Here is a 13,944-nt window from a genome sequence, read left to right on the forward strand (position 1 = left end):
ACAGAAAATCTTGCTAAAGCATCTAACAATATAATACTTCTGCATCTACCAACACTGCCTGAAACAAGAAGTAAATAGAAAAAATGATGGATGTATAGAAATGCATGTCTTTAATTGTAATAATGGTTAAAGATATGAATATGATATGAATTAGTTCAATTTATAGGGCCAAATTTAGGCTTTCCTTGCTCTGCTCTATACTGTTTTATGTTTTTGCCGGAAAACAGTAAGTGAATTGTCTATGTTAACAGTTTTATTTATTATTTATACATTAATTTGAAAATTTTCAAACAAAATAATAATTGCTTGTATCTGCAAAATTATTAAAAATACAAATTAATTGTTTCCTTAGCATATAATGGTCTGCTCATCCGTTACATGTATTTATAAGTGCATAACAAATTTTGCTTGCTCTCCATTAGTTTAATAAATTAATTAACAACAACATAATTTAGTGTAAGCCTAACCAGAGATGTATATTTTCTCATTTTAGGTGAATGAACCCTACCCTACACCACAACCTCAAACACCTCGAACCCAAGATGAAATTGAATCTCCAAAGAAGAAGAAGAATTTACTGATAAACCTAGCTAAGTTACAGTCTGGAACTTTTTCAACATTGTATGATGAGGCAATTGCCATAGAAACTATTTTACCAGAACTGACCTTTGAAAGTGTTTCTACCCCTGCAGAGACAAAGAGATATAGGAGAAGAAAGAAATCTGAGCAGCAGAAGAGAATTGTGAAAAGTGTAAAGCAGTTTTTTGGACCAGTTGTGGAGTCAGCAGATCAGCAGGAACCTGAGAAAGAGATTGATGATGACACACCTTTAACACAATATCGTCTGAGGGGTGTCCGTCCAGAAACAGGATATATTGATGCTAAAACTCAACTCATTTTATCTAACCAGGAAGCTGGGAGGATGGTTAGGGATGCTGAAGATGAAATACACATAAGAACTAATAATATGCCAAGACCTAAAATTTCACCAAGAAAAAACATTAACACTGACCAAAGAATTTTTGCTCGTGTCCACGGCACTATGGGTATTTCTAGTTTGCTAGCTGTGCATCAGGCTTATAGAGATAGAGAAAAAGCAGAAAGATCTGCTGCAAGAATAGAAAACATTTTAAAGTTACATGATGAAAAAGATCGAGCAAAGGAAAGAATTAGATTGTTTAATGAAGAAAAAAGAAACCAAGCTTTACGAAAAAGAGACCAAGAAAGAGCTAATATGTTAGAAGCTTTAGAAAGACGTGAAATTAGAAGGCTAAGTTATTTAGATAAAAGGCATGATATTAAAGCAAGGTCATCAGAAATGTCAAGAACATTCAAAGCTGACTTTACCTTTATTACAGAATTCAGTACCCAGCATACATCTGTATCAAATGCTTTAATGCGACATGACAAACAAACAAAACAGGAAGATCGTGTTGCAGCAAAATCAGATTTGGTTTCGAATTTGAAAACAACAAAACAAGACCAATCAGAAATAGTTAAAAAGTACCTAGAGCATCGTCAGCTAATGAGGCAGACAGAATCATCATTGGCAAAAAATGAACTTGATTCCAGGATGCTACAAGAAGCAAATGAAAGAATCATGGAAGCGAAAACAAGGGTAGCTCAACAGAAGCAAAGAAAAGAGACTGTTAAAACCTTTTATCCTCTCCCTCAAACAGTAACTCCTGCACCAAATATAGACAGTTCTGATAGGCTATCAGCACCTCCTCGATATACTCCAGGTGCTACTCATTATGAGGCAAATGCTTTACTAGCAGAAGGACGGATTGGAAAACACCATACAATGATTTTATGAGATCATACTTTACCCTTCCTTTCATGTATTGTGCTCAGATTCACCTTACTTTGTTCATGATGAGCAAACTGTGCATACATTCAAGTACCAAAATGAGTGCTCACTTGAAATTTGGTAAATATTGTGAAAGTTAATTTCTCGTACAGGTATGATTTTTTTAAGAATTCATGCCAGGTGGAAGAGTACAATAATTTGCTCTTATATTAATAAAAAAGAAAAATCTTTCAATCATGTGAGAATAACCTCCATGTTAAATTTAAAGTAAAATAAATCACCAAAATAACACGAAATGAGAATATTAAAGAAAATTGATACATGTGTATCTTTAGTCGTACATTGCTATCATATTTGTTGTATTTATCAGGGTACATATATATACTTATTTAAAGTCAAAACTTATATTTAAGCATTGAATTTTCGTAATGAATAGTCCTTATTAAAAAAAAGTTTGATTAATTATGAAAATAAGAAGTTAAAACTTTTCAAACTTAAGAGCATAATCCAGTGAAAAAAATTAAAGATAATTTTTCTCTTATGATCAATTCTAATTTTTATTGGGATGTAGAGATGATGTATCACTCTTACTTGGATGTGCAAATATGATTAGCTTGTGAAAGGCATAATGTGTTTTGTAAAATCAGTATTGTTTGACTTTTTAACAAAAAATTACCAAAATTATAAGAATTGACTCTCATTATATTTTCAAAATGCATCACATATTGACCAACCTATTTCACCAAACTAATATAATTTAACTGTGATTAGTTAATTTTCTAATGATTAATTTCTTTCTTTCCCAAAAAATGAGTTCAGAAATTTAAATTAAAAAAAAATGTCTGCCTTTACAAGTTTCAAAATAAGTTGAATGAATGTGAATAATCTAGAATTTGTTTTTTTTTGTTCCTATAAAAGTAGATCAATATTTAAGGATAAAAAAATCTTGCCAAAATCAAGCTTTAATTGATATAATTAGTGATAGTATGTTTTACATTGTATGATTAAGATAGTCAACTACATACATTTTGTCAGTTGTTCAATCTCAAGCTTATTCAAAACATTGTAATTGTTGGCCATAGCATAGGTATTAGGTTTAGAAAAACATATCTTACAGTTGTCTTTGGAAAGCTTAAAGTCAAAATCAAATTGACATTTTTTTTTTTTTTTAATTACAAATTACCGGTATGTTGTTTTTTTCTTTAATTACTATGGGAAAATCTTTCAAGAGATTTAAAACTTTGTAATGTTCAAATGAATTCCATAGCTGTCAAGACTTGATAGTGAAATGATTTATGGACAATTTTGTATTGAAGTCCAAGATTTATATGTTGTCACTCAGATTTTTGTATTCTTAAAGGATATTATCACAATATAATCATTTTGTGCTGGTACGACGTTAAGCAATCATCAATCATTGTAAGGAAACTGGTTTATTTTATCAGTTTTAAACTTAAACAAATGTTGTAGGCCATGGAAATGATATGTTTATTGATTCTAAAGAAAATAAAAATTCACACCAGGTTATGCTTTAGTGTTTATTTTTTAAAGTTGTAATTTAAAGCTTTTAATAGTACATTTATTTAACTGTTTAAAGTACCCTATGAATGTTGTCTACTTTGTTGTATTGAAGTACTTTAATATTATCTGATTATTACTCTTGTCATATTGAAAATCAGTATATTACTCAAATCTGCATAATACATAATGTAGTCCAATAATCAAACTTTTATTTTTAAATACCATCAACATCACCAATCTACTTGAAGATAATTTTGTATACGTTGAAAATTGTCTATAAATAAGTCAATCAGTGAGCCAAAATAGGTGAAATATATGTCAAAGTTCATAAGTGTGCATGTTCTTATGTAAAAAATTACATTTGTAATATGATTAAATTATGAATTTTATTGAGAACGGTAATTTATTTTACAAAATTTAAAAATGGAGAAATCATTGTCATATTTTATTTTCAAGCTTCATTGTTTTCTTCACCTAGCATATGTAGCAGGATAGTAAATGAAATACAAAACCATGAACGTAATTCCTTTTTATCATTTATATTTTTATAAGTTCTTTTTATAAAGACCTGCAAACCAAGGTTATTTTAAAAAAAAATTTTTGGATTTGAAATTTTGATCTAATGCAAGATTTTGTGATCTCATTTTGTTTTGTTTCTTTCATTTGTTACACATTTTCTTTGCATGCTCACAAATTCAGTTTTATTGGATACAAGATTTACAATAATAATGTAGACTATTGTACTTCTATCATTTTATCAAGTGAATGCTGTTACTCTGGCAAATGAATTGACCAATGTCCATTGCTACTGTAGTGTATATACACTTAAAATCTCTAAACAGTGGTACTTATATGACTGCTAGACCACCATAGGTTACTTGGATTTTTTAAAAACAATCATACAGTCTTTTTGACTTATTAGAATACTGCATTACTGAAATTGTTATTGGTGCTTCCTGTATAAAGCCATAATAGCATTTGATATTGATATAAGTATTAGTAACCATTATCACAGTGCCTTATTCATTGAGCTATACGAATAAAAATTTAAAAAAAAAAACATGATTATTTTTAACCCTGTATTCTTAAGTCTTATGACATTCTCTTTTTTCCCCTTGATATTATACATTCCATTGTCCTCATACATGTCAGAATTTGTGTGAAATACTATTGCAGGCCTATATATCAGGAAAAAAACATGTGTACAACCAAATTGTTTGTTTTGTTTGTTAACTATTAATGACTGGTTGTAAGTAAAACAATGTTTAGTAACACACTGGTCTGTTTTCCTTTAATTCAAATATGATTGTTTTTGTCTTGCCTTCTACAAGAAGCAATAGAGGGAGAGGCATAGAAATTACTTTTATGGTTGCATTGTAGTAGACATTTGTGAATACTTTGTGACTAATTCCTTCTTTCACACAGGTCAATCAAAATTTAAAAAAAATGTATCTTATGATGTGACCTTCTCAGTATGTCATTGCCCCTAATTTTAGCCTAATTTTCTTGCTTTAGTCATCAGGTTTATAATTTTTAGGATTCTGTTTATCAGTCACTTTAAATGCTAGATCAACAATACATGTATTTCTGGTTAGAAGTGTATGTCGGTCTGATATATATATCTTATGGCATTGATATTTTTGTTATGCTCCATTGCTAACAAGATTTTTTATGTTTATTCATTATAAAGAGTACTCGACTTGTAACTAGATGAATGTCATTTGTCCTTGACCTCAATATCATAGTCTAGTGATCTTCCCAATAATTTTTATAGTGGTGTTCAATTAGAACAGTTGACAGGCCAGAAGTTTTTGTGTCTTGTCAAATTAATGCAGGCGCTAACTATTTTCTTTGTTTTGTTAAAAAAAGTTGTATTTCAATTGTTACAAAATATTGTAAATATGTATATAATAGTTCATTAACAAAATTGTACTCATTTTACTTGTTTATGTATTGTGTGTTAGATTAGTAATTAATGTTAGTCAAAATAACTTCTAGTCTATTTATATGTATATCATATTTATGAGTGATACCTGCTTAAATTTATATTTTTGCTGAAAATTGCAGACAAGCAATATATTTTATCATTGTGATTTTATTTAGTGCAGGCTCTTTTTTTTATACAATATCAGTAGACCTTTAACAAACATTTAAAATTATTGAGTTAATAGATGATATTAAATTACAAAAATTAAGTATGGATTTGTATCTCAAAAGACAATTATAACTCAAAGTTTTAAGTTTGAGTTAAACTTGAACAATACTTTTTTTTGTACAAGGCAAAAGCTCATGGCAAATAAGTTTATCATTACACACCTATTTAACATAAGTATAAAATCATATTTAAAATTGAACATTTCTATTACAATTTGCTGTAATCACAGTTGTGTAATTACTTAAATTTAAAAGCATTTTAGTTTCAGTTCTGTTGAAATTGGAATACAAAGTTTATGCTCAATATACCTAGTAATAGTCTACTGCAAAGTATTAATGTTTTGATATAAATTAAACAAAAAAATATCTACAAAATCTCATTTACTTTTTACAAATTTTTCTGCATGCTGAAAAAAAAAAGGGGGGGTGGGTATTTTAAGCTAACCACACACATGTAAAAATAATGATGAAATTTTGAATTTTATAAAATATTTAGTCCTGAAAATTTTCAGTACAATTATCATGCTCAGACTCAGAAATCAGCCAATCAGAATACTGGATTTGGTGTTCTGAGTACAAATTTTGCATGCTCAATTCAAAATATGAGAATTTTCAGTTTCCTTTCTCTTGTTAAGGTAATGGAGAGCACAAATTTCTCAAGTTATTTACAAATGTATCTAAACTTTATTTGCATCATAGCACCTCATTATTAATTTGTGATCTACATAGTTTGAATGTACACCATTGTTGTATGGTTTTTTTAATCACTGTGATACAATTGTTTTGTTTTAAGTTATTTCTTTATCTTTCTCAGCTTTTTTATATTGTTTATTTTTTTAATATTTGTAAATAAACAATTTTAAATTAATTTTGTTAATGATATTCATTTAAAATGAATCCAACTTAAAATGGCTCGGTTGCACAGAATGATTCTTAAATAATGGTGAATGGTCTATAATGAACATTAAAATAAATGAAATAAAATGTAAATAAAATGCTCTGCTGGGCGCAGCTTGATACCACTGCAGAGGTCGAACCCTGAACAGTTTGGGCAAGTATGGACACAACATTCAAGCTTGATACAGCACTGAATTTGGATTGTGATTAAATATTTGACACAGCATAGGTTTCTGACACAAAATGAATGTGGTCTAAGAACTTAAAAAAAATTTAATTTACCTATTCAAACCATATCATTATATTTTATTATTTGCTTTTATATATAAATCAGAAATAACCAATTTAAAATGGAAAATTTTAAAGAAAAAAAAAGGAAAAAAAGGAAAAAAAAATCCCCGACCAAATTTTTTGAACCCCCTTATGATTCATCATACCCAAACTCAATCCCAGCCTTCCCTTTGTGGTATGGTACCTTGCAGTACAATTTCAGAGAGATCCATACACTTAAACACAAGTTATTGTCTTGAAACTAGAAAAATGCTTGTTTTTTTTACCCTTTTTGGCCCCAAATTCCTAAACGTTTAGGGCAATTACCCCCAAACTCAAACCCAGCTTTCCCTTTGTGGTATGGTACCATGCAGTACAATATCAGAGAGATCCATACACTTGAACACAAGTTATTGTCTGGAAACTAGAAAAATGCTTATTTTTGGCCCCTTATTCCTAAACGTTTTGGGCAATTACCCCCAAACTCAATTCCAGCTTTCCCTTTGTGATATGGAACCTTGTAGTACAATTTCATAAAGATCCATACACTTACACACAAGTGATTGTCATGAAACTAGAAAAATGCTTGTTTTTTTTTCCCTTTTTTGGCCCCTAATTCCTTAAATTTGAGGCAATTACCCCCAAAATCAATCCCAGCATTCCCTTTGTGATATGGAACCTTGTGGTACAATGTCAGAGATCCATACACTAACACGCAAGTTATGTCTGGATGTTACAAAAATGCTTATTTTGGCCCCTTATTCCATAATTGTTGGTACCATAACCCCTAAAATCAATCCCAACCTTCCTTTTGTGGTATTGAACCTTATGGTAAAATTTCATAGAGATCCATTCACTTAAACTAAAGTTAGAGTGCGAAAACCAATGTGTCTTCGGACGACGACGACGCCAACATCAACGATGACGACAACGATGATGCCAACGTCATACCAATATACATTTTGCGGTCGTATAAAAATGAGGGAACAACAACTACAGGTACCATCTTTTGAAAATTTTGCTGAAAAAATGACTAAAGTTTCTTGTCAGGGAAAAATGGGTTAAAAGTCCTCAAACCATTTTTTGATAGCAGGTGCACAATTTCAATATTTGCACACAATCTCTTTGTGATGTAGATTGTGCAAAACTTGAAATCTCGATTCTACAAAAATGTATACTGTCTTTTGTAAATTTTGCTGAAAACTGATTGTGAAGTTTCAAAGTCCAGTAAAATGGGGGGAAAATCTTCAAACACTTCTTTAATAGCAAGTGCACAACTTCAATATAAGTGCAATATTTCGCAATATTTCTATGACGTTTCAGGGATCTGTGTTAAAAACTGTAGGAAGAGTATCTGGTAAAGGTTCGTGGGATCTCTTAGTTTTTGGCTTTTTACCTTGATTTGTATCTTCGTACTAGTAATAGATTTATGAGATTTGAACATTGGTAACACTACTTTTGCCTCTAATTTGTAAATGTCATTAGCAGCATGTCACTTGCTGAGCATGCATTTCTTTCCCTGCTAAAGCATCCAAATTTGTTCGGGGTTGATATTGATGTTTCTTGTTCTGCTATTTTATTGTCCCCAGTAGAAATACAGGGCGTCTGGTCTTGTAAACTCTCTCACGTGATATTGCCAGATATTTAGGAAATTTATATCAAAGATTTATATCAACAATGTCTGTCAAGTTTGAAAATCAGTGCTGATCAACTATTTTTAAGAGTTATGCCCCTTGGAAATATTAATTAGGGTTTATAGAAAATTGCATTGTAAACACACCCACACATACATTTCTTGTAGGATTGTCAAGAAATTTATATCAAAGGTATATATCAGCAATGTTTTTGGGTGAAATTCATAATTAGCGCTGATCTATTATTTTTACAGGAGTTATGCTTCTTTGAAATGTAATTTATATTGAACATTGCATTGTAAGCATTCCAACATCTACATTTCTTGTAAAGTTTTTATTAAGTTTATATCAAAGGCTTATATCAAGCAAGGTCTTGTAAGAGTGCCGACCAAATATTTTTCCATGAGTTTGGTCCCTTTGAAATAACAGTTAGTAATCTCATGCCTACATTTCTCTTAAGATATAAAAAGTGTGAAGGAACAAAAAATATTTTTTTTTTTTAGGTTATTACCCTTGGACAAATATGTGCAACACGGGGGACATCAGAACTCTGTTCTTTCACTTTTAATGTTTTGTTTACCATTCTTTGTTTTGATTTTGTTGTTGGGCTATTGTTGGGTCTGTTCATCTCACAATTATGGTTTTTGATAGCCCTCTTGGTATCTGGAATGTTATGAAATTCTTATACCTCAAAACATATTAAAGATCTTTTTTTATTTGTTAAACTTCAGTTAAAAAAAATAATTAATCCCTGCAACTGGAAGTATTTGAAGTATTTATTCTCTTTTGTTGTGACTTTAACCTTGATCTAAGTTAATGTTCTGACCTTTGAAAGATTTCCATACAATGTTAAATAGGTTAGGTTTGATAACATCCTTATTTAGACCCTATTCAAGGGAAAATTTTCAAATTAGGATTGAATGGTCATTATTATAATGTATCATAATTCCAAAGTTGATTAAAAAAAGAATAAAAAATCAAAATCCAGAGGATAATATACAAACAAGACTTATCATAAGCAGTGTAACAATGTGTATGAAACAAACAACAAAAGATGTAAATAGTGCAAATTTGAAGTAAAGCTTTCGGCTATATAAAACACCAAAACCAAGTGTGATGTCAAGTGATTTTGAAGGCAAAGTAGAGACACCAGTTAAAGGATGCGCCTTGTAATGTATGCTGCTGCTCTGAAAGCTAATCAACTTATTTAAATACTCAGATTCTAGTTCACAGGGAAACAGCCCTACTAGGATAAATTATTCTGACTCCCAAACAAACCAGTTCTGTCTCTTACTCCTGATTGCCATAATGCTTTGCAGAAAAGCAGCAAATACCAATTTTCAAAAGTGAGGTTTGACATGGATTAGGATTAAACCTAAAACTTTCCACACTCTAGGTGAATATTCTAAGAGACTGCCAAGGCAGTTCAAATAAAATTGATCGCTTGAAAGAAGTTTGTGTGGTATGGTATGACTGTATTACTGCCAATCTGGAATGAACAAAAAGGGCTGCACCCTCAGGGAAATAACCTTTTATGGTTGACAATTTTGGATATCCACCTTTTCCACTGGCCATTATTGTGTATAATTGATGGATGGTTAAATGATCCTTCCTTTTTTTTAAATTTGATAAACTTCTACAGACATTCTCTAAAAATAACAGACCTTATTCTAAACAAGATTGCTATGCAGTATTGAAATGAGCCCTGACTGCTGTGTACAGTTTTGAGATGTGAGAATGCTGCAGTAAGCTAATTTTGTCAAAGTCCCAAAAATCTAACAGAAATTGTCAAATCAAAATGACAGTATAGTATTGTCCCATACTTTCAAGAAAGAATTGTTAAATCAAAATGATGGTATAGTATCGTGATGACAAGTAATCCTTCCAAGTATGAAAGCTTTTCAAGCAATCTGCGAGTATAAGTGTGCTACTGATGGGCAAGACTATTACTATGGCCTCTGCTGTTCACAAGTTGTGGGATATAAAGAGGGAGAAGATACAAAAAACCAGGTCAAAGAAAAACAGAAACAAGAATGTGTCCATAGTACATGGATGCCCCACTCGCACTATCATTTTCTATGTTCAGTGGACCGTGAAATTGGGGTCATAACTCTAATTTGGCATTAAAACTAGAAAGATCATATCATAGACAACATGTATACTAAGTTTCAAGTTGATTGGATTTCAACTTCATCAAAAACTACCTTGACCAAAAACTTTAACCTTAATCGGGACAGAAGGACGGAAGGACGCACAGACCGTAAAACATAATGCCCCTCTACTATCGTAAGTGGGGTATAAAAAATGGAAAAGGAAAACATTATCAACACAGAAAACTAACCAGAGTGCACACACTGAAATGTCTCACCTGTTTAACTTATCATTGAATTCATGTTGTAAGTCTGTAATATAAAGGTTTTACTACAAGTAACATTATCAATGTTCTATGAAAATGAAGTCACTGTCAGATGAACCATACCAGACAGACATATACACCTTACAATCATTCCATTCACATACTACAGTGGTCCTATTGCAATTAGTAGCTGAGAAACAGATCAAACCACAAAACTTAACCTTGACCTATCACCATGAAATGAGGTCAAGGTCATATGAACCCTTCCAGACGTACACCTTACAATCATTCCATTCACCAAATATAGTTGACCTATTGATTATAGTTTCTGATAAACTAACAAAATCAGGAAATTTATCATTGACCTATGAACCATGAAAATGAGGTCAAGGTATATGAACCCTCCCCAACAGACATGTATACCTTACAATTGTTCCATGCACCAAATATAAGTGACCTATTGTTTATAATATCTGAGAAATAGACCAAACCACAAAGTGAATATTGGCCTATGAACCATGAAAATGAGGTCAAGGTCAGATAAAATCAGCCAGTAGGACATGTACACCTTACAATCAATCCATACACCAAATATAGTTGACCTTATGCTTATAGTATCTGAGATACTGACTTGACCACGTAATTTTAACTTTGATCACTGATCCATGAAATGAGGTTGAGGTAGTGGTCAGGTGAACCCTACCTGACGGACATGTAGACATTGCTAGGAACCCATATACCAAATATTGCTATCCTTTACTCATTACAAGTGAGTATTACACTTGACAAAAAAACTATTTTATAAGGTATCTGTATACAAGGTATGAAGCATCCAGGTCTTCTACCTTCTGAAATATAAAGCTTTATACAAATACTTTACACCGTCACTGGTTTGTAATCCCAATGCCTCGCATTCTGAGACTTTCGTCGCAGGTGAGACAAAAATTAACAGCGAAAACCCCATCAAAACTTGTGATGAACCCATGCGCTCTGAAAAGGTAAGCAGTTCCTGCTCTTCTAGAGCCATTACACTAAACTTAATGTACTGTTCTATATTCTAACTTGCACATTTTTTGTTTTTCTGTCAGATCATTAAAATGTGTACTCAAATGAACACAAGGTAATGTAATACATATAAACAAGAGTGCATACACTGAAATGTCTGGCCTGCTTTACTGACCATTGATTTTTTGTTGAAAGTCTTAAAGATTAAGGTTTTACTACAAGCATCACATAAACTTAACATGATTAAAGATACATGACAATGAGGTCAAGGTCAGAGGATACCTGCCAGACAGACATGTACACCTTACTATTATTCCATACACCAAATAGAGTTGACCTATTGCTTATGGTAATTAAAAACAGACCAAAACACAAAAAAAACCTCAAGACTGACCAATGAACTATGAAAATCAGGTCAAGGTCAGATGATACCTTCCAGACAGACATGTGTACCTTTCAATCATTTCAGAAACCAAATAGTTGACCTACTGCTTAAAGGTTTTGAAAAACAGACCAAAACACAAAAATATGCTTAGCCGAGCGTAGCTGGATACGACCGCAGAGGTCCAACCCTGAACAGTTGGGGGCAAAAATGGACACAATATTCAAGCTTGATACAGGTCTGAATTTGGATTGTAATTAAAGAACCTTAGTGAGTGCGCTCACATACCCCACGTCCCCAAATTGTCACTGGAGAAATAAAATAACTAAGAAAAAAAAATTGTATAAGAAAAAAAAATTGAATCATAATTTCCTGTCGATATGCACATCTACCTAGTATGTTCTTATTATCTACAAAGTTTCATGAAATTCTGTTGTGTGGTTTCAGAGGAGTTGCGATGACAAACTGTTGCAGAGGTATATTGAAGCAAATAAGTTAAAAGGGGCGTAACTCCTAGAAACAAAATTGAATCGTAATTTCCTGTCGATATGCACATCTACGTAGTATGTCCTTATTATCTGAAAAGGTTTCATGAAATTCTATTGTGTGGTTTGAGAGGAGTTGCGATGACAAAAGGTTGCAGTAGTATATTGGGCAAATAAGTTCAAAGGGGCGTAACTCCTGGAAAAAAAATTGAATCGTAATTTCCTGTCGATATGCACATCTACGTAGTATGTCCTTATTATCTACAAAGTTTCATGAAATTTTGTTGTGTGGTTTCAGAGGAGTTGAGATGACAAACTGTTGCAGTAGTACATTAAAGTAAATAAGTTCAAAGGGGCGTAACTCCTAGAAAAAAAAAGATCGTAATTTCCTGTCGATATGCACAACTACATAGTATGTCCTTATTATCTAAAAAGGTTTCGTGAAATTCTGTTGCGTGGTTTGAGGAGTTGCGATGACAAGAAACAGGACTGACGGACGGACAGACAGACGGACGGACGGACAGACAGACAGACGGACGGACGGACGGACAGACAGACGGACGGACAGACAGACGGACGGGTCAAAAACATTATACCCTCCGCAACTCGTTGTGTGGGGTATAATTAAATATTTGACACATTATAGGTTTCTGACACAGAATAAATGTAGTCAAAGAACTTGAAATTGGTTATATGATTTGAATTTATATTCAATTGAAGATTTCTTGCTGTTATGCAATACACTGTGCTGTTGCGCAATTCTTAGTAAATCTGTTTTCAGACTATATACAAAGAATTAGCAAAATAAATTGTGACCCCCAATTTTTTTGGGGGAAAATTGATAATTTCTTAAATCTTGAGGAAAAAAATCCCCCCCCCTCCTCTCCTTCCCATGTAGTACAATTTAAGAGCCATTCATACACTTAAACACAAGTTATTGTCTGAAAACTAGAAAAATGCTTCTTTTTGGCCCCTAATTCCTGAACGGTTTGGGCAATTTCCCCCAAAATGAATCCCAACCTTCTACTTGTGGTATTGAACCTTGTGGTACAATTTCATAGCAATCAAAATACTTATACACAAGTTATTGTCCTGAAACTAGAAAAATGCTTGTTTTGGGCCTCTTTTTGGCCCCTTATTCCTAAACAGTTGGGACCATAACCCCCAAAATCAATCCCGACCGTTCTTTTGTGGTATTAAACTTTGTGTTTAAATTTCATAGAATTCCATTCACTTATACTAAAGTTATTGACTGGAAACCAAATGTCTTCGAATGATGACGACGTGATAGCAATATATGAACGCAAATTTTTTGCGGTTGTATAAAAACTTTACAATGACCAATGAACCATGAAAAGGAGGGTAAGGTCAGATGATACCTGCCAAACTGACATACCCCTTACAATCATTCCATACACTACATATAGCTG

General features: G+C 32.2%; 1 protein-coding gene and 1 long non-coding RNA gene across 2 annotated transcripts in view; one reads left to right on the forward strand and one right to left on the reverse strand.

Moving 5' to 3' along the window:
* Positions 1 to 6,353, forward strand: part of LOC127728049 (leucine-rich repeat and IQ domain-containing protein 3-like) — a 19,895-nt gene extending 13,542 nt beyond the window's left edge. The window contains exon 6 of the mRNA XM_052235224.1: positions 494 to 6,353. Within this exon, the coding sequence (XP_052091184.1) occupies positions 494 to 1,816 (1,323 nt within the window). The 3' untranslated portion in view covers positions 1,817 to 6,353. The remainder of the gene's footprint in view (positions 1 to 493) is intronic.
* LOC127728195 (uncharacterized) overlaps positions 1 to 13,944 on the reverse strand; it is a 415,364-nt gene that overhangs the window by 400,528 nt on the left and 892 nt on the right. The window lies entirely within an intron of this gene.

The sequence above is a fragment of the Mytilus californianus genome, unplaced genomic scaffold, assembly GCF_021869535.1.
Source record: "Mytilus californianus isolate M0D057914Y unplaced genomic scaffold, xbMytCali1.0.p SCAF_2, whole genome shotgun sequence".
NCBI classification, from domain to species: Eukaryota; Metazoa; Mollusca; class Bivalvia; order Mytilida; family Mytilidae; genus Mytilus; species Mytilus californianus.